Source organism: Carica papaya, chromosome 9, assembly GCF_054855325.1.
Source record: "Carica papaya isolate Zhongbai chromosome 9, ASM5485532v1, whole genome shotgun sequence".
NCBI classification, from domain to species: domain Eukaryota; kingdom Viridiplantae; phylum Streptophyta; class Magnoliopsida; order Brassicales; family Caricaceae; genus Carica; species Carica papaya.
The window spans coordinates 5596166-5617500 of NC_142317.1; the positions used below are offsets into that span (position 1 = coordinate 5596166).

Sequence of the window (21335 nt, forward strand, 5' to 3'; positions counted from 1 at the left end):
AGCCGAAATCCCGGCCAAACGGCCGGAATACGCGGCCGAAGCCCAGCGGCGCCGCCGCGCCCCCTCTCGGTTTTTGCCTCCGACGAGGCCCTTCCCGGCCTCTGTTCGATGCAATTTTTATATCACCGTGATCACCATTCTTTTCTCTACAGGTTGACCGAAGCCAAATCACCAAAACACGAACTTCGCCGGAGAGTCGCCGTACCCGAGAGCGCCGCCGCCGGTAAGCTCCGTTTTTCCGTGATTTTTTGGCCCCCCGAGGGCCCTAGGGTTGTTTTCTGACAAGGACCAATGCGAGTGTGGCCGAATTCGGCCAAAAACGGCCGAAAACAGTCAACCCGAGGCGACTCGCCGCCGCCAGCGGCGGCGCCGTCGCCGGAGCACGGCGGAGCCGCCGTGCCGGAGTTGCGATTTGGGCCGAAAGAGGCCCTGGGCCTAATTTGGAATTTTTTTGGAACCCGTGCAGGTACTGTTAGCGTGTTTCAGTTCCCCGGGAAAAATTCAGGAAAAATTAGGGACAGCCTGCAGGCGCACTGTGAATCGTATTCGGATCCCGAAAACAAGTAAGGACCCCTCACCCTATTTTCTATCACGGTATTAAAGTTCAATAAATGATAAAACGGTATTTCATGAACCAACGAATGTGTGAAATTGCTTAAGGTTGCTAATGGAGCCCGAGTCTAGTGTGATTGATGATTTACTGTTATTTGACCTGTTTTACACTGTTTTACAGCTTTAAATGCAAAATGAGGTTTGATGTGTTCATTTTACAGATTTGTGTGCATGTACTACGTTTTTATTAATTATGGGTTGAATGACTGAAGAACTGATACTGTATGTTGTCTGTTCGGCATGAATTACGATTTGCTTGTTTAAATGTGAATTGATGATGCTTATTGAGGAAAAAGGGAAATGAAACATTGTATAGACTGATAATTGTATGATGGGGTCAGCCTGACTAGATATCCATGGAGATGGTGGACGGACCGGGTCCGTAGGGAACCCTACCGGGATTGTGGTCTCACATGCCGGACGGGGTATGGAGATCTTATGGTTTTGGCGCCCATACCGGACGGGGTATGGGGACGGCCCGTTTCACCCTCATACCGGACGGGGTATTGAGGTTCATAGTTTTGGCGCCCATACCGGACGGGGTATGGGGACGGCCCTGGAAACTGATTATGAATGTTAAAGGTTAACGGGTAGCGGAACCCCTATGGACCCCCACGGATACTAGTATGCTGGTAAATGAGAAAAAGATATGTTGTACAATGATTGAATTACAAGAGGCGTGATAAGTGTTATGTTTTACAGCTTAGATTATTCAATGATTATGATAATGTTATTGTTTTTCTCATATTGTTTTCATAAATTCCACCAAGGTAAGTGGATGGTCAAAGTTTTATTATTGATAAAAGGTTTTGTTGTTAATAAACGAGTTTATTGTAAATTATGCTCCATTGGTCTTTTTGTGGTTTTCTACCCACCTTTATCTCCGTGACGGTGAGATATCGTGATGTTCTTACTGGGCTAGTGTAGCTCACTCCTTAATTAACCATTTCAGATCAGGAAGACATGGTTCCCGAGCCCGTTCCGCAGGAGGACGACGAAGGGGATGCCTAGAGACTCTGTAGTCATACGCATAGTTTTATTTTCGAGTTTCTTTCTTAGTTAGTTTAATCTTTTATATTTTAAGTACGTTTTTGGTTTTTCGTGTAAGGGATGTTAACTGAAGTTTTGATCTCGCTTCCGTATTCGATATATTTAAATACTCAGTTCTTTTTTATATTTTCCGGGGCCGTTACAATTTATATAACAAATATTTCACCATAAATACTTTTGTTAGAATTTATTAAATTCATATTCAGATGTCATTTAGTTGCTTATAAATATTTCAATTTACGAGTATTACTAAGCAATCATTTAGTACGTGAAATTCATACGTCATGATAAAATATTTATTTTTAAATATACTTTTATCAAATTTTAAGTTCTTATGTAACACCCAAATAAAAATAAAAATTTGTATTTTATTTATTTTTAGTTTTATTTGTTTGATTTTTAATTTAATTTAATTTAATAAAAATAAAAATAATAATAGTGATAAAATTGGGTAAAAATATTATTTGGATTTAATTGAAATTGATTTTGGAAAAATATGGTGAAAATTTGGATTCTGATGGTGTTTTTAAAAAGAAAATCTGAAACCGGGGTCAAAACGCAATTTAGAAAAGTTGTGCCACGTCAGCACCACGTCAGCAACCATGTCAGCGGCCTGGTCAGTAGCCCCGACCAACCAGGACGCGTCGCGTGGCAAAGAAACACTGAGCAGATGACGGGCCACGTAGGCGATCCGCGTGCGCGCGATCGGACGGTCCAGATCCGTTTCCGCGTGCACGGACGACCCAGATTCAATCCCAATTAAATCGCAATCGAACGGTCCATATTTAATATTGATAAACGGCTGATATTAAAAGGAAAAAGGAAAAATGTATAAATAACCCCACCCACACCTGACCAGAAAACCCTAGCCGCTAGTGCCTCGCGGGAGAAGAATAACCAAACGCTGGAGGAGCCGGCCGCCGCCACCCGCCGCCGTACTGGGGAAGTTTCCGACCACCGATTGAGGTAAATTTTCTCCTCCCTACTCGTTTTTCAATGCTGAGTTCGCCTATGGCCAAACTGGAGCCAAACCACCGGCCAAACGACATAAAAACTTAGCCGAAACCCAGCGGTGCTGCCGCACCCCCTCCTCGGATTTTACCTCCGATGAGGCCCTTCCCGGCCTCTGTTTGATGCAAATTTTATACCACTGTGATTACCGTTCTTTTCTCTACAGGTTGATCGAAGCCAAACATCAAAACACAATTCACACCGGAGAAGCCGCCGCACCCAAGAGCACCGCCGCCGGTAAGTTTCGATTTTTCGGTTCACTGAGGGCCCTAGGGTTGTTTTATCGCAGGGACCGATGTAAGCGTGGCCGAATTCGGTTGAAAACGACCAACCCAAGACGAATCGCCGTCGTGACGGAATTGCGATATTGGCCGAAATGGGCCCTAGGTCTAATTTGGGATTTTTTGGGACACGTGCAGGTACCAGTAATGCGTTTCAGTTTCTCGAAAAAAATTCAGAAAAAATTAGGGACAGCCTGTAGGCGCACTGTAGAGTCGAATTCAAACATCAAAACAGGTAAGGACCCCTCACCCTATTTCCTATCACGGTATTGAAGCTAAATAAATAATTAAACTGTACTGTGTGACTTTATAGATGTATAATTGATTAAGATTGCTAATGGAGCCTGAGTCTAATACTGAGTTGGTTTGTTATTGTTTGATTTAATTTTCAGTATTAAATACAGCATGATGTTTGATGTAATTATATTATGGTATCATATGCATGAATCATGGTTTCTTTTATTATGGTTGGTATTATGTTTAACCCGATACTGTGTTGTCTTATTTGGTGTCCATTACTGGTTTACATGTTGTGTGTGTTTGGATGATTGAAACCAAGAAAAAAGGCAAAAAAGTTATGTGAATTGATAAATGGATAATGTGGACAGCCTAACTAGATATCCTGAGAGATGGTGGACGGATCGGGTCCGTAGGGAACCCTACCGGGAACGTGGTCTCTCATACCAGACGGGGTATGGAGACCTTATGTGTTTTGATGCCCATACCGGACGGGGTTTGGGGACGGTCCGTTTCATCCTCATATCGGACGGGGTGTTGAGGTTCATGTTTTGGGCGCCCATACTGGACGGGGTATGGGGACGGCCCTGGAATCAGGTTATAAATGTTAAGGGTTCACGGGTAGCGGGACCCTTATGGATCCCCATTGATACTAGTAGGCTGGTAAATGAGGAAAATATGTTGTTTAATGATTGAAATGTAAATGTATGATGTGTGTTATGTTATAAAGTTTATATGATTTCATGATGATAATAACGTTATTGCTTTCATGTGTTGTTTTTATGGATCTCACCAAGATAAGTGGACAGTAAAGGTTTTTATGTTAATAAACGAGTTCGTTATAAATTATGCTCCATTTGTCATTTTTGTTTTCTACCCACATTTACTTTCGTGGCGGTGAGATAGTGTGATATTTTTACTGGGCTGGTGTAGCTCATTCTTTATTTAACCATTTCAGATCAGGAAGATATTGTTCCCGAGCCCGTTCCGCAGGAAGACGACGAAGGAGACGCCTAAAGACTTCATAGTTATATTTATAGTTCTTATCTCAAGTATCTATTTTAGTTAGTTTGTTCTTTCATGTTTTGAGTACGTTTCGGTTATTGTGTAAGAGATGTTAATCAAAATTTTTATTACGCTTCTGCATTTGACATTTTTAATATATATATATATTTTAAATTTTCAAAGCCGTTACATCTTATAATGTTCATGATGAATTATATAATCAACCATAAAAATTTATGAAATAAACAAAAAGTCTTAAATTAAAAAAAAAAAAAGTTATAAGAAAAACCCTAAGTTTTAAAGGTTTTAGAAAAAAAATCAAATTGTCTACTTTTTTATTTGCTCAATAAAATACATAAAATATACATCAATCACATCCATGTATCCAAACAACAAATTCAGTTTATACTCATTTTTGTAGTCAAATAGTCTTACATATATTCTCAAATAGCTACGATAAACCTTAACAATTTATATTATTATTACAAAACACATTTTCTCATACTTTACATATTATTTATTTAAAATAAACAAAAACTTCAAATTGGTCAAATGTGCAGTGCACATATATAGTGCACTACTACATATAATTACCATACATAAAAGTACTTTTTTATTTTTAAATAATATGTTATAAATATGTGGTTTAATGCGAGACACCTTATAAAATAATACATTTTACATTTTTTATTAAAAAATATTTAATATTCTCAACTATTAAATTTATTAACGGTTAATAATATTATAAATACAATATTATTGGGACGTATTAATAATAAATTAATACTACTTACTTGAAGTTTTAGATATCTTTTTTTTTTTTACAATAGTAATTAACAATTAGTTAATTACTATTGTAAGAAAAAAACGATATAGTTGATAAAATATAAATTGAGTTATTTGAATATAAGATAGAGATATAAGCTTAATGGTTGAATATCTATGTAATTTGAGTTTGTACACACACACACACATATATATATATATTTGAACAATCTCTTTAATTTATTCTTTATATTTATCTATATAATATAAATAAATTCTAACTACTTAATTAAATTGTGCTATTAAATTATTATTTTATATTTTAAATTATTTAAATTTTAAAAATTTAATTTAATATCTTATTGAGTTATCGTCAGTACTATGATTAATATTATTTAGTTAATTATTTTATAATACAATAATAAATATTAAAATGATAAAAAATATGTAATAATAAAAAAATAATTATTCAGAATGCTTAAATAATATTATTAAAATTTTAATAGTTGAAATTGTTCAACATAACTTTTAACTTCAAATAACCATTAATTAAATTTTAAAATAAATTATTTAAATTTTATAATAAATATAGCATTACTATATTTTATCTTAAAACTTAAAAAATTAATTCGTCAAAATATTTTTTTAAAAAAAAAGATTATTTAAATAATTATAATGATTATTTTTTATTATTATTTCATATTTTTTATTACTTGGACATTCATTATTAATTTTATAGTTTAATTATTATAATTAATTAAAAATAATATAATATTTTCTATTAAAAATACGTATTACAATAAATTTTACCACAACTACATTAAACTTATTTAAAAAATTATTTTATCACGTTGGAGCATATTCACCAAAAAGCTAAACGGACCCTTTGGTCCACGGGCATCAAACTTTTGCATATCAACCCAAAAAAAAAAAAAAAAAAAAAACAAGCTGCTAGAAACTCATATATATCTCTCCATTATTTCATTTTCCTCAAAAATTTTGGACATTCATTTCATTTTCATTTCTAGTTTCTACCATCCAAACAGCGGAAAAAAAAAAAAATCTAGAACCAGAGAGTCATGGTTTCTACGAGGAGGAGTGGATCTATTCCTGGTAACAATAGCAAGAGATCTTCCTCCGGGGAGGACAGACCTTCTTCTCCCAAGCGTCAAAAGGTGTCTGATTAAAACCCATATATCCAAGAAGGAGAAAGTTCCTATCTTTATCATTTATGGGTTTATTTTGGATTTTTTTTTTTGGGAAGAAAGTTTGGGTATTTGTTGGTGGAGATTTTGCGATTCTGGGTTTTGACTTTGGTAGAAATTTCAGGTGGAGAATGGTGCCGGAGCATCGGAGAAGCCGCCACCAGATGAGGATTCCAAGGAACTGTGCACGCCGCCGCCCGTGGATCCCGGAGAATGCGGTGCCGGAGACACTCCGATCGCTGGAGATGGCGTGAAGGGGGAGTCCTCCCCGGCTATGGTCGCGGTGGCCCCACCGTTTGCCGATGGTAACTTTTTTTTTTCTTTTTCAACTGTTGTCAACAATCATGTTTTTGTGTGGTTGTAAGTTGTCACTCTCGAAAATCGAGTGAAATCTGGGTTCTTTCTTTAATCTCTATTAAAGGTTCTATACCGATTTTGCCGGAAAAGCCGACGAGTTTCTCTGTCTGGAGTATGTACGAGACACCGACTCCTTGGTGCAGACTCCTCTCACAGTCTGCGCAGGTAATTCAGCAGATTTATTTTATTTTCAAGTAAAAATCTGCTTGCGTTTCGATTTTTTTTTTTCCAAATACGGGCTTCTACAAGCTAATTGTTTCCAGTAGTGTCAGTAATTAACGTTGTTGGTACTCAACATTATAGTTGCTTAAATGAGAAATATTTTATACACTGCAGAATCCAAGTATAGCTGTTTGTTCATCAAGTTTCAGTATTGGGTCAAGCAGACAGTGCAATTTTCCATTAAAAGACCAGACTATAAGTGGGGTTCTGTGCAAGATCAGGCATACTCAGGTATCTGTAATGATGGCATACTCAGCTATCTCTTCAATATAGCGATGAATTAATGCAAGATTTTTATGCACGAAACAAGCATGTAAGGGATTACAAGTGGGTTATTTATGTTATACTGGTTTTGTTCATCACTTGTTTTCTCCCTCTCTTTTGGTTCTTGTTTCGGGTATTGATATTTTAAGGTTATTTGTGGAGTTGAACTCCTTAAATATGTACATGCAGTATGAATACTCATTGTTTCTGGACATGATCAGCGCGAAGGCAGTGCTGTAGCTGTGCTAGAGAGCGTGGGGAGCAAGGGATCAGTGCAGGTAAATGGGACTGTTGTCAGTAAGAGTGCTAGTTGTGTGCTTAACTCGGGTGATGAGGTGGTCTTTGGCTTGTTGGGGAACCACGCTTATGTATCCTTTCTATTTGCTTGGAGGTGCTTTTTTTACTGTTCTTCTAATTCTTATTGGGAATTTCTTTGTGCCTGTATCTGTTTCCCGATTAATTTATCATCTTTAGTTTTTTGGATCCTGTGTTTATACTCCTTTTTGTATTTTCCTTAGTTTTATTTGGTTTAGATATTTCATCAACTAGTAACAGACGTTTCTGTTAAGGGTGCGGAGATTCATAATAGTTTAGGGAAATATATGCAACTAGAGAGGAGGACTGGGGATCCTTCAGCAGTAGCTGGAGCCTCCATATTGGCATCTCTTTCAAGCCTGGGGCATGATTTGGCGCGGTGGAAGTTACCATCCCAGAGCACCAGTAAAATCAACCAGGCCACTGAGGTACCTACTAATTCTGCTGTTCAAAACGGCATGGAGATCGGAGCTGATGGAACTGATGGCAATTCTGCTGCAAACATTGGGAGTGATAAAGCTGCAGATAGCGGAGCAACCAACAAGAATCTGCAACTTGACAACAATCAGGACCCTGGCATAGAGGCAGGCAATGTAAAACTCTCTGGGGTGAATGATTTGCTAAGGCCTTTCTTGAGGATGTTTGCTCCATCAACTAGTTGTAATCTGAAATTGAGCAAAAGTATCTGTAAACAGGTATTTGACGAAAGAATTGAGCGGACAAGAGATTCACAGCCACCATCAACATCGGGTATGCCTTCACGGTGTACAGTGTTCAGGGAAGAGATTCGTGGTGGGATTCTTGATGGCAGAGACCTAGAAGTTTCATTTGATAACTTTCCATATTATTTGAGGTATGCTTCAGAGACATTTTTATGATTTTGATATCTTATTTAATTTTCTTCTCTGAGGAAGGTGGGTGGGGCCAGATATACTATTGAGAAGCTTAAAATAGTGTGATTCAGTTTAAAGTATGAGGGTGGGGAAGATGGACTTGGACTGTGGGACTTAAATTTCAATTGATGGAGATGGTAGAGAAGAGAAAGTCAATACGTGGTGCATGGTCAAGGGCAGAGCTGGCACATTCATCACCTGCACTAAACTTGTGCCATTATCTTCCTAGATCTACTGTTGGAACTTTGAATTTTAGGGAGAAGCTAATGTCTAAGATTTAAGACTTTTAACAATTCAGGTGGCTTTTAACAATTAACGGAAGATTTAAGACGTGCAAGCTCATAGGAAATTTATGTTTAACTGGTGGGAACGTGGCTTAAGGAGTCATAAGGCCTTGACTACATTGCCAATAGCTAGGAAAAATCATCAACTAGTTTGTTTTTCTTAGAAATGCATTTTTTTGGAGTAGTTCTTAGGATGGCATTTGAGAAGACAAGTTGAAGTATTCTTTATTAAGAGTGCTTTAGCTATCTATTGAGAGCTTAAAAGATATTATGCGAGCGTCAAGAGTAACATGTGTGCCTTTGCATTATTTTTTCACGAAGTGAGTGAGGAATACTGAGTAAAAACTAAGTGTTGAATTCGTGTTCCCTTTAAAAATTTATTCAGTTGAAACTTAATTAGCTACATGCATGGAATTTGTATGGTTGTCACCTATAATTTATTATGAAGAAATATATTGATCAATCTGTCATGTAGTGTTTCTTCTGTACTAGAAGACTGACTCTCTAATCATTAAATTGACTCATCTATCCGAGAGCTGAAATGTCCACTCAAATGTGAACCTGTGATTTTTCTTCAAATCCATTTTGGCTTGTAATGTTATGGCTTTGATTGCATTTTGCAAATAATTATGTTCCACTAACCAAAAATATTTCTACGAGGCAAACATTTTGAGGCAACTTGACATGGCAGCTGCTGAAAAGGCATCCAGCAGTTGAAAATGTCCTTTGCATGTGAAGTTAATAATTATCTACTCAAAATACTAAAAAGATGTTCTGATAGAAATTCCAATTACTTTTTCTATCATTTCGGTCTGACATACATCTTTTCAAAGACAAAGAAAGAACTATAAACAAGGAAGCAAAGGGTTGCTGCCCACCTACAAAAATATCATGTCAGTTTATTGTTTACTGGTATTGTAGGATATATTTTCATTTAGTATATAGAGCAGTCATTGGAATTTGTCTGATGTTTTCCCACCCTTGAAAGTCCCCTGAAAAATGCGAGCACTATTTTTGACACTGCTAGAAATCTTTTTCATATGCTGTGCACTAATCATGTGTAACTTGTGGACTTTTGCTTTTCCTCCTGCAGTGAGCATACAAAAAATGTACTCATTGCCTCTTCATATATACATTTGAAGCACAAAGAACTTGTCAATTATGCTTCGGATTTAGCTGCTATTAATCCCCGTATTTTGCTTTCTGGTCCAGCAGGTTAGTGGAAAAGCTTTATTTCATCTGTATGTTTTAGTTGTAATACTTCTTCATAAAAAATTGCATGTATTGGTTGCTTAATAAATTCTTGTTCAGCAGGACATATGCAAAGTTAAGCTCTTTCAACTGAACGTTTTTGTAGGGTCTGAAATATACCAGGAGATGTTGGCAAAAGCTCTTGCTAATCATTTTGGAGCTAAATTGCTCATATTTGACAGCCATTCATTTTTGGGTGTAAGATCTACTTGGGCTTTAATGTGAATTTAATCTTAAGATTAGATTTTTATTGCATTAATTGGATCTGTAATTAATTTAATTGTAAACTTCTTTAAAAAAGGAGATTCTCATTCTGGTTACTAGATTGCTGGCATTGGTATTGTAGTTATTGATTATCTAATTGGTTGGTTGCAGGGTTTATCTTCAAAAGAAGCTGAACTGCTGAAGGATGGGCATAATCTAGACAAGTCATATAACCGCATAAGACAGGAATATTTGGCAAAATTTGCGGATCGGTTAGTAGGTGAAGGGGAAATACCTAGCTCTTCAGTAGTTCCATGTTCTGGTTCAGAATCTCAACCAAAGATGGAGACTGATCCTGCACCCTCTTTGTTGGGGTTACATAAGTTTCACATGTTCAAGATAGGTATGCTACTAGAATCTGTTGCAAGGAAAATATTTTTTTTGATTTGTTATGTTTTTTAAGTTTTTTGGTTTTCTTTTTGGGGTTCAATTAAGTGAAATTTTTTTAATTATTCTACATGCAGGTGACAGAGTAAAATTTATGGGTTCTTCTGGTAGCTTGTATCCAACGACATCTCCTCAAAGGTATGATACGGAATAGGTGACTTGGACCCTTTTTTTGTTTTTTCTTTTTGCTTATGTGATTATTGGTCAAACAGCTCATACAATTTTTATGTTAATATTCTGTGCAAAAAACCCTGTTTTCACATATTTGGGTTCGTATTTAGGATGCAAGATATTGCATTTTACCCTTGTATTCTCATGACCTGAGTGTGGAAGAGAAGCCATTTTTATTTTTTCATTATTATCAAGTTTATTGAATGATAAATTGAAACGTATTGATGCTTTGTAAATAAAATATACTTGGCATTAGCTCTATGATCTATTATTACCTAAGGGTGTCTGATGTGGAAGATAGAATTTGGTGTTCATTCTTTTTATTTAATCTGTGATCATAATTCATTTTTTAATGTTTTGATTAGAAATGAAATGGAAATAATTTACCTTGTCCTGTTACTAGTTTTAGGAAGATCATCAATCTAATTTCAGTTGTCTTTAGATACTTGACAAGCAGGATGATATCAATTACTGACAAATTTTAGCTACTTCAATGGTTTTTCGAGATTTAACTTCTAAAAAGTATTTATCTGAAGTGGTATTGGAGGGTTGATCTACAGTATAAGGGCTTGATAGCACATGTTTAAGGCTCTCCAGAGGTAGTGTACTATTGTTTTGGGATGGTAAAGTCAGTGGGAAAAAATCATGTAACCAACAGCTTGCAATTAATACTTTTTATTGGAAAGAATATTGCAGTTGTTCATTGATAGTCTGCAAAGATTGATGTTTCGGCATATGTACTTGAAAGAGAATCCAGGATAAAGACCGATGATGTACTCAATTTGATATCTTTGTTGGATACATTAAATTAACATCCTGATACAAAAATCTGGACCCTGGAGCCCTCAAGATTATATATTTGTAAATCCTTGTTTGATCACCTCATTAAAGACCAAACATGTCTTCCATTACTTATTGCCAAGGAATTTTGTAAAGCTCCAATTCCCTCAAAGGTAAAGGTATTTGATATGTTGCTACTCATCAAAGGCTCAATACTAACAAGGTATTTGATAGATTCCCCCAAATCCGTCGGCTCAATTGAGCTTTGTGTCGAAATTATGTTTGATAAAGATGACAAAACTCATTCTCATTTGTTCCTTTATTACGAGATAGCATGGAAGACGCGGACTAGGTGTTTGCGATGTTTGGTTTTTGTTGGGTTGTTCCTCCTACGGTGAATGGTCTAATACGAACTACTTTTTCAGGGGAGGGAGTCCGGAAGAGGGCTAAACCCATTTGGCAGGGGCCATGTTTACTGGCTTTTGGATTCTTTGGATTGAGCACAACCGGAGAACTTTTGATGAGCGCTATTCGTTGCTTCAAAACAAATTGACTTTTCTGGCAACTTATGGGCCAAAGGTCATGGGAGTTATTCTAACCATACTCTTAATGAGTTCCATTGGAACTGGGAGGCAGTCATTTATCTTCCCACAGGATGTCCCTCTTTCTGTTGTCTTTATTGTTTCTTCGAGTGTTACAGTTTGAGGAGGATGTCTTATTCTCCTATGATTATATTTCTCTTTCTTTTTCTTAATAATACTTCTTTCTTTGAAGAATCAAAGATAAAGAGAGCAGGACTTCTCGAAAAATAAGGTCTTTCATTGTAAACGTTGGAGTTTTGATGGGAGGAAATTTAGATTATTTGCCTGTGTAAGGAAGCAGCATCCACCAAGATCTTGAACCTTCTGGAAACATAATCAAGGCAAAAACTTTTCTGGAGCCTGAATGTAGCCCGAACTCTAAGTCACTGGAAAAAAATATTGTGAATCTGCTTCACCTTTGTGGTGATTGGCACTGCATCTGAAGTTGACATTTCTGATGTTGCAGAATACAAAATTTGGCAGCCAGTGCCAGAAGCATATAATGAATTGATATGATTTAACTGATGGTGCTTCTAAAAAGAGGATTTAACTAGTGGTGATTGTGTTGTAAAATGGAGATGTAGAGAGAAAGAGGGTCCATCGAGAGTAAGCAGGTGATATATGTTATTACCACTCTTGGTACATTGTTACAGAATCTTCTGCTTTTTGAAGATGCAGCGTATAAAGGGATGGGATCGATATTTATGAGGACCGTTGGGCTGGGCTGGTTCATATGGATTGAAGACGTTGTGAAACTGTCTATAGTATGCTTTTTAAGATATGGATACATGGTGATCCATCCCTAGTAGCATCTTGACAAGTATATGAATGCATGCAGGCATGATTGTCCATTTCCATTTCTGTTTTTTTCCCTTCCCTATACCTCTTTGGTTTTTAGAATTAAAAGACCACAACAAAACTAGGCTCCAAAGAGGTGCTCTCCACATACAGAAATGCCCATATTTTTTCCCGACTGGTGAATTTTGCTTCATTATATTAATGCATTTTGTAGATACATGTGCTTGTATGCTCTAATAAGTTTAATACACACTTGCAAGTACACGTGTGTATATAATATTTCCCTTAGATGTTTGTTGCATGTTGGCATAATATGATGTTCCTGTATGGTCCTGCTTTAAGTCTATGTTACTTTAATCTACAGGGGGCCTCTTTATGGGATTCGCGGTAATGTTATATTACTTTTTGAGGATAATCCTTTATCAAAAGTTGGGGTAAAATTTGATAGACCTGTACCCGATGGAGTTGACCTTGGTGGTCTTTGTGAGGAAGGTTATGGCTTCTTTTGCAATGGTAATGTTGTCATTTGCTAAGCATTTATTTCCTAAATACTTGTCTTTGAATCCGTCTTTCTTCCATGATTGAATCTCTCTCTCTCTTCCTCTCTCTAGTTACTGATCTTCAGCTTGAAAACACAACCGCTGAAGACTTGGACAAATTACTTGTTAACACATTGTTTGAGGTACTGATTCTTTTGGTATAAGAATAAGTGGATGTTTATTCTTGCTTATTTTTCATTGGTTTAGTAATTCAATTTTATTTTTCCATCAGGTTGTATATACTGAGAGCAGAAGTTCCCCTTTCATTTTATTTTTGAAAGATGCTGAGAAGTCTATTATAGATTCACAGTCCACTTTCAAGAGTAGACTTGATAAGCTTCCTGATAACATTGTTGTGATTGGTTCACATACTCATATTGACAATCGAAAGGAGAAGGTAGTTTGACCTCAAGGACCTTATTCTTTCTGTCTCTCTCTCTTTCTGCACACACACACACACACACACACACACACACACACATATATATATATAGATGTGTCTTTTGTATTTGCCTTCTCATTGTACTAAAATAAGCTGATTTGAAGATATGAAATATTTTGTAGATTCTTAAATTCCAATGAAAACCATGTGGTAAGAAAGGAAAAAAAAAAGAGATATTTGTCTGTATGATGTTATAAGTTGCTTTTAGGAATAAAACAAATTGATTTGTTTTTTGTATTCATATGCTCTCACATTTATAAATGAATTACAATGTGTGATACTCTTAGTCAGTTCTGATTTCGGAAACTTGTAATGGGCAGAGATAAGCCCATTATGATTGGAACTCAAGTATACTGTTTTTTTTTCGACCGGAAATATTTGTTAGGTTCATTCTTCTCAAAAAAAAAAAAAAAGAAATTGTGTTAGGCTCTTTATACTCTAATTTCCTAGTATTTGCTTTCAATATCCTCTTATGTTTTTGATTTTGATGGTATATTTCCTGCTTGGGAAGGATTGCTGAAAGAATTTACTGAAGACTAAATAATATCTTTTGGTGGCCAAAGTAATTGACAATGAGAGAATGTACTGCAAACTGTGTAAGCTATTTTCAGATTTAGGATTGATAATCAATAAAAAGAATGCACTCCAACACAACCTTAATTAAGTCTGGATATTTGTCACCATATATTTTATGTCATCATCACTTTGGAGGGACGATAAAAAAAGTAAGCCTAAATCTTAAACACTAGCTTGGCTATATGATTTTTTTTTCCTTTAATTTTGAAATTCATTTTGAAACTTTAGTGATATGTTTCATGATGAAAAATTGATTATAATCTTATTTCATCAAGTGAAAAAATCATTTTATTGTCTTTCCCTCTAAATTAATGCCTTTAGCCAGGTATACCTTTGTCAAAATTAATTAGTATCTAGCTTATCTCAATTTTCCTTTTGCAGTCACACCCTGGTGGTTTGCTTTTCACTAAATTCGGCAGCAATCAGACAGCTCTTCTTGACTTGGCTTTTCCGGTAATATAGCACTCCTCTCCCCCTTCGATTTAATGTCTCAGAAAATAATGAGAATGGATGGCGGATTCTACGGTAAAAGGGTTAAATTTTCACCATTTTTTCTCAGCGGTTCAATTATTTTCTTTTTAGGCTTTGGAATAATACTTACAGACAAGGCTAAAACTCTTCCGAGTTTACCATATTTTTTGGGCATAGAGATTTATTGAGGCATCTCCTTAGATTTGACTTGTGATTTAATAATGGATGATCAATTGATTTCCTTAATATTTTTCGCATGTGACAAGTTTCTTGACCACTCATTGCTTGAAGAGAAAAGTTCCTATTTCCTGGTTTTTTCATTGGATTTTTTTTTATGGGACTGGTTCTTTTCACAATTTGAATTTTACCTTTAATTTACGTGTCAATATGTCAAATAATGCTGATGAGGAGTGCATCTAAAAGCAGTAGATTATTTATTTTGGAGCATATATGTAAGACTTTATTATTTTAAGCAGTTTTCTTGATCAATACATAACATTATCCTAATATGCTGATGAGTAGTGCATAAAATTGAAACATTTTGACATTGTTTTCACCATGGTAATATCGGATTTGGGATTTGATTGTTCTTTTGCTATTTTTTTCTTGATTGAATTCATGCTTTATATTTTTGGCTTTGTAAAGTGATGATATAGCAACACATCAAACACAAAATTTCCAGGATTTGTTCTTCTGGTTTCAGTGAGCCTCTTTTTACATTTCTTGCTCCTTATTCCCTCCCCCCATCCCCTGTCTCTCTTATTGCCATAGCAGAGGTGTGTGTACTTTTTCAAGTTGTGGTTTTTCAAATGACTGAAGCTCTCCTTTTTATGTTGTCAGGATAGTTTTGGAAGGCTGCATGACAGGGGAAAGGAAGTTCCAAAAGCAACAAAACTTCTAACTAAGCTTTTCCCAAATAAAGTAACCATTCACATGCCACAGGTTTGTATGGTGTTACTAAACAGGGTTATGGTGTTACTAAACAGGGTGTGGGTTTATCACATGTGTCTATCTTGTAAAATCATGAAATTTTAAAAGGAAGATGCTAATCATTCTAGGATGAGGCACTTCTTGCATCGTGGAAACATCAGTTGGATCGAGATGCTGAAACATTGAAAATGAAGGGAAATCTGAATCTCCTACGTACTGTGAGTTTTCTTCCCCCTTGCAGATTAACTATGAAGTACTATTTGTAATTTTTTGTCAACCCTGTAGATCTGGTCATATTTCTTTGGCTTTAATTTTTTGGTTAAAAATATTCTTCCCCCTTTGTTTGGTTACTGATAGTATGGATTCATGCTCTACACTTTGGCTTTACTGAGCACACTTTTTCCAATTGGGGAGAGCTGTTAGACATCATATCTCAGAATTGTATGTCCACCCTGTAGTTTTTGCGCTTTAGTGCCATCCCCTTTATGGCTAATGGATAATACTTTTTTCTTCTATCAAATAAGAAATTTCACCTTTGCTTTGTTGAAGAGAAGGCTTGTATCACAGAGAGAGTGCGAGGGTGATAGAGACAGAGAGAGAGAATAAATGCGACTGCTGACAACTTAGTTGGCAGCTATTGGCCGGCTACTGGAGCCATTATGATGCCCTGGAATGGTAGAAATTTCCTTATTGTTGACAACACGTCGTTCGACCTGTTGTGCGAAGGTAGGAGGATGGATGAGATGAAAATTTGTGAGAATAGTAAGGGATTTCTAGTGTCGATTTTGCTTGTGAAGAAGGAAGTAAATTGATTTCTCAATGCATTAGAAGAGTTCTATTGGAATAAGGGGGTGTTCCATGGGCTAAACACTATATGGGTTGGAATCGTGAGCTGTGGATATCCTTTGGAACCAATAGAAGAGGAATGTATTCAGTTTTATCGGAATTATGGGAAAAGAAAGCGAGGCAGATATTCATATCGGAGGGTTGTCAAGGGAGAGGATGGTGGCTATCCATGGTGGCGGCATTTGAGGTTGCTGAAAGACAGGTTGTTAACCCTGAGAGTAGAGGAAAAGTGGAAAGGATGGTGAGAGAAGTAAACTGAGTGGAAAAGGGCCAGGAAAGACCGTGGAAGGCCTCATTTAACTGCTCGCATTGTGCAATAGCCATCCATTTCTCGATGGAGGTTGGCGGGGGCCGTACCTACGCGGCAGTGCTCAACTTCAAAGGGAAGCCTAGAAATCGGGTAGGGCAGAGATGGAACATAAAGGAATTGGGTTGTACCTATGCGACAATGCTCAACTCCAAAGGGAAGCCTAGAAATCGGGTAGTGCAGAGATGGAACATAAAGGAATTGGGTTGAATTGGGTAAAAGGCCCGACCCGAAAGAAAGAGGACATGGATTGGAGATCTTAGCTTACTTGGGGCGAGGAGCGGGTCCAACTCGTGCCAATTTGAATGGGCCCATGTGGCAGCGATAATTCACTTGTGAAGAGAAAGAAAAGTGGATTGCGGATCCTGATATGGATGTGGATAAGCCTAGAGGGAGAGGCCTGACAAAAAAAAAAAGGCTGGAGGCCCGTTGGAAGTATTTCAACATGAGATGAGCCTTCGGGGGTTAAAGGGGGGAATGATCAAATCCCTAAAGGTGGGTCTGTCGAAGGAGAGAAGAAGTCTTCTTAGTTGATGGAAGAGAATAGAGAGACAGGATATGGTGATGACAAAAAGGAGGAAGCCCCGCATCTGTTAGGCGCACCAGATTAAGAAAGTGAAGAACCGAATCGGGTTCTTAGTGAAAATGAAACACGGGAAGAAGATGATGGTTGCAAAGCAGGAGAAGCAGGAGCGATGGTGATAAACGAAGATAGCCTGACTATGGTTTTGGTAGAGGAAGAGGCTCAAGCGTTGATTACGGTCAGGTAGTTCGACCAAGAGGAACGGCTCAACCATCTGTAGGGATGAGATCAGGCTGCTGGTGGCGGTAATAATGAGGAGATGGCATGGAAACAGATATCCCGTGAGAGATGGTTGGATGAGAGGGATCTAAACACAAAGTATTTCCATGCTTTGGCCAGCCACCGGCAGAGATGTAATTATGTTGATGAATTGTGGGTGGATGAGGTGAGATTTAAAGGCAATGACAACATGAGAGAAGCTGATCGGTCTTACTTTTCTAGGTTGTATGAGGAGAATTCAAGGCGAGGCGGAAATTAGATGGCTTGAACTTCATGAGACTAATTGAAGCTAGTAGACAGTTGATTGAAGCTGAATTTGCCGAGGATGAGGTGTATGGGAGTCTGAAGCTTTGCAATGGTGACAAGGCTCCGGGTCCAAACGGATTCAATATGAAATTCCTTCAAGAATTTTAATATGTTATTAATGATGATGTTATGGGGCTCTCTTCCATGAGATGCATGAGATTGGTAAATTTGTACGTTCATTGAATTCCACCTTTCTTGTAATGATTGCGAAGAAGAAATGTGCTAAAAATATTAGAGATTTCCTCCCTATTAGCTTGGTGGGTTGTATTTACAAGCTCATTGCAAAAGTGTTGACGGACAGACTTTTAAAAGTGTTGGGGGAGGTTATTGGGGATTGTCAACACGTAGGTAAATTCAAGATGCTATCTTGGTGGCAAATGAGGTTGTAGATAAGCTGGTAATGGGTAAAAAAGAGGGGCTGGTGTGCAAACTTGACACGGAGAAGGCGTACGGCCATGTGTGCTGGAACTTTGTAGATTATATGTTAGATAAGTTGGGTTTTGGTAAAAAATGGAGATTGTGGATGAGTTCTTGTATGACTTCAACTTCATTTGCTGTGTTAATCATGGAGGGTCGTCAAAGTTTTTTACTGGTTCTAGGGGTTTGAGGCAAGGAGACCCACTCTCTCCGGTCCTATTTATTATAGTGATGGAAGTTCTGAATGGTTTGATGAACAGGGCAAAAGAGCTTTAGCTTCTAAGAGGGGTGTTCGTGGGCAGTGGCGAAAATTCTCTTGAGGTTTCACACCTCTCTTTTGCTGATGACACGCTACTGTTTTGCCAACTAGAAAAGCAATTCCTGCTACACTTAAGATGCATTCTTCTTTGTTTTCAAGGCGTTTTTGGACTCAATATCAACCTCAACAAATCTGAGTTGGTCAGGATTGGGGACAAAGGAGATGAAAACAGCTTTGCTCGGGTAATGGGGTGTGAAACCACAAAACTCCCTATTAAATACTTTGGGGTCCCCCTTGGAGTGAAATACAAAGACAAGAAAACTTGGGAACCAGTGATTGATATGGTTAAAAATAGACTTGGTGGATGGAGGAGGAATTTTCTATCAAAAGGTGGTTGGCACACCTTAATAAAAAGTACACTTGCCAACCTTCCTATCTGTTACCTTTCTACCTTGACAATACTGGTTAGTGTAGCAAGAAGATTGGAAACCATTCAATGCCATTTTCTTTGGAGTGATGAGGATGAGAAAAAACGGTATTATTTGGTTAAATGCGCTGAAGTAAAAAAACTTCTCAACAGTGGCGGTTTGGGTGTTAGATCCTTGGTGAAAATGAATATGACATTGCAAGGTAAATGGGTGTGGAGATTTATGAAGGAAGATGGAAGATTGTGGAGGATGGCTATTGAGATGAGGTGGCGTGGTTTTGAGGCGACTGGGCCTGTTGGGCTGAATAGAAGGGGCTACAGCTTAGGCTTATGGAAGAATATCATGATGGAATGGCCAAGATTTAAAGAATGCAATAAATGAAATCTGGGGCAGAGGAAATAGAATTAGATTTTGGTTGGATGATTGGTTGGGGGGTGAATGTCTCAAAAGCCGGTTTCCGAGAATATTTGCTTTTGCCCTAACCAAAAATATGTTGGTTGAGGAGACTTATGTGGACTCAAATGGCAGCTGTATCTGGTCCGTAAACTTGCTTAGAAATCTGAATGATTGGAAAATTAGAGATTATGAAGAGCTGTTATCTATTGTGTCACAAAAACATATCAACACTGAGCCGGATCAATTGCTTTGGAAGCTAAAGCAGAATGGTGAATTTTCAGTGAGATCTTTTCACAAGCATATTGTTAGGGAGGAACGGATCAGCACATCTGATTTCCCATACTCACAGATCTGGAAGTCGAAAGTGCTGCCCAGAATAGTATTTTTTTTTTTTTTTTGCGTGGGAGGCTAGCAGAGAGAGAATCCTGACAATCGACAAACTGATGGCCAGGGACCAGATATTGGTGTATGGCTGCTATCTTTGCATGAATGTGGCGGAATCATGCAATCATTTCCTCCTTTGGTGCCCTGCTGTTTATGATTTATGGTGCACGATCTATGGTCTATTAGGACTCAACTGGGTAGCTGCGGGCTCTGTAAAAGATGAGATCTGGGCATGTGGTGGTGTAGGGTTGAAAAAAGAAATTGTTATTTTAATTCCTTTGACCATTTTTTGGGTTATTTGGAAAGAAAGAAATTTAAGAGCTTTTGAGGGAATAAAGGTAGGGAAATATAGATTGCCAAGGATTTGAATATATACTGATGCAGATGGGCTGATTGTATAACTAATTGAAGATCCACCTCTTTACACTATGCATATATTTAGGGAAACTTAGTTACTTGAAGAAATAAAAAGCCGTTAGTGATATCAAGGAGTAGTGCTGGGACTGAGTTTAGAACTTTAGCACATGGTATTTATGAAGGGATATAGCTACAAAAGGTATTGGATGAATTGAGAATTCCCTCTTCAGATGTTATAAAAGTATTGTGACAATCAATTTACAATAAATATAATAAAGAACCTAGTTCATCATCATCGAACTAAGCATCTGGAGATTAATAGACATTTCATCAAAAAGAAAATAAAGTCAAGAGCACTATTCTTACATATCCAGTCTTGCCGTCAAATCGCAGATATTTTTATTAAAGCATTACCAAGGAAGACTTTTGAAAAATTGAGTTCCAAGCTTGGTTTACTCAATATCTTCAAACCAGCTTAAGTGGTAGTATGGGAATCCAACTTCTTCTAGAAATCCAATTCCTATATGGGTAAGTATCTTCAAAAAAATCTCCATATAAAGTAGAATCATAGTCAACTTCCGTTAGTGGAAGATTTTTTTTTTTTTGTGGGACTAAAACTCTTTCTAATCTTCTCTTATATATATCTATCTGTTGTAAATTAAGTATTTTTAGTAAAAATTCAATAAACTGAAGATTTAATTATACATTTTTAAAAATTAAGGCTCAATTTGGTTCATACAAATATTTTCTATTTTTTATTTTCTAAAGTTATATATGTTTATACATTTGCTTATTCATGCTTTTATGGTGCATTGGTGTTTGTGGAGTATAAATTATAGATAAAAACAGTCTTCTAGAAAAGTTATTTTTTCCCCTTTTCGAACTCTATCCTTCTTTTCACAATCATTTCTTAAGTATTATTTCATTCTTATGCATAAACACATGAATTAGAAGATGAAACTAGAAAATGTTATCATATATCGAACGGAGGATAATTTTCTTAAAGCAATGCTTTGTATTTGTTGAACTGAACTTCTTTTATTTGTTTCCTTTTTCTAGCAATTTTCTTGGAAAACGTGAAACATGAAACATGAAACATGAAACAACTGCTTGTTGGTTGTTTAATTTACTTAAGTTATTGG

General features: G+C 36.9%; 1 protein-coding gene across 4 annotated transcripts in view; it reads left to right on the top strand.

The window, feature by feature from the left end:
• The first annotated feature begins 5935 nt into the window (after positions 1–5935).
• The window catches only part of LOC110814778 (uncharacterized), a 29409-nt gene continuing 14009 nt past the window's right edge, over positions 5936–21335 (top strand). Inside the window, exons 1-17 of one of the 4 annotated variants that reach the window (XM_088211736.1) lie at positions 5936–6136; positions 6291–6471; positions 6588–6688; positions 6860–6976; positions 7231–7377; positions 7543–7932; positions 8020–8177; positions 9595–9716; positions 9859–9950; positions 10128–10359; positions 10481–10541; positions 13098–13246; positions 13345–13415; positions 13505–13669; positions 14672–14743; positions 15602–15703; positions 15820–15909. In XM_088211736.1, the coding sequence (XP_088067862.1) occupies positions 6041–6136; positions 6291–6471; positions 6588–6688; positions 6860–6976; positions 7231–7377; positions 7543–7932; positions 8020–8177; positions 9595–9716; positions 9859–9950; positions 10128–10359; positions 10481–10541; positions 13098–13246; positions 13345–13415; positions 13505–13669; positions 14672–14743; positions 15602–15703; positions 15820–15909 (2346 nt within the window). In that variant the 5' untranslated portion in view covers positions 5936–6040. Of the gene's footprint in view, positions 6137–6290; positions 6472–6587; positions 6689–6859; positions 6977–7230; positions 7378–7542; positions 8178–9594; positions 9717–9858; positions 9951–10127; positions 10360–10480; positions 10542–13097; positions 13247–13344; positions 13416–13504; positions 13670–14671; positions 14744–15601; positions 15704–15819; positions 15910–21335 lie in introns of all 4 variants that reach the window. The other 3 variants (XM_088211737.1, XM_088211738.1, XM_088211735.1) reach the window with 3 other exon arrangements.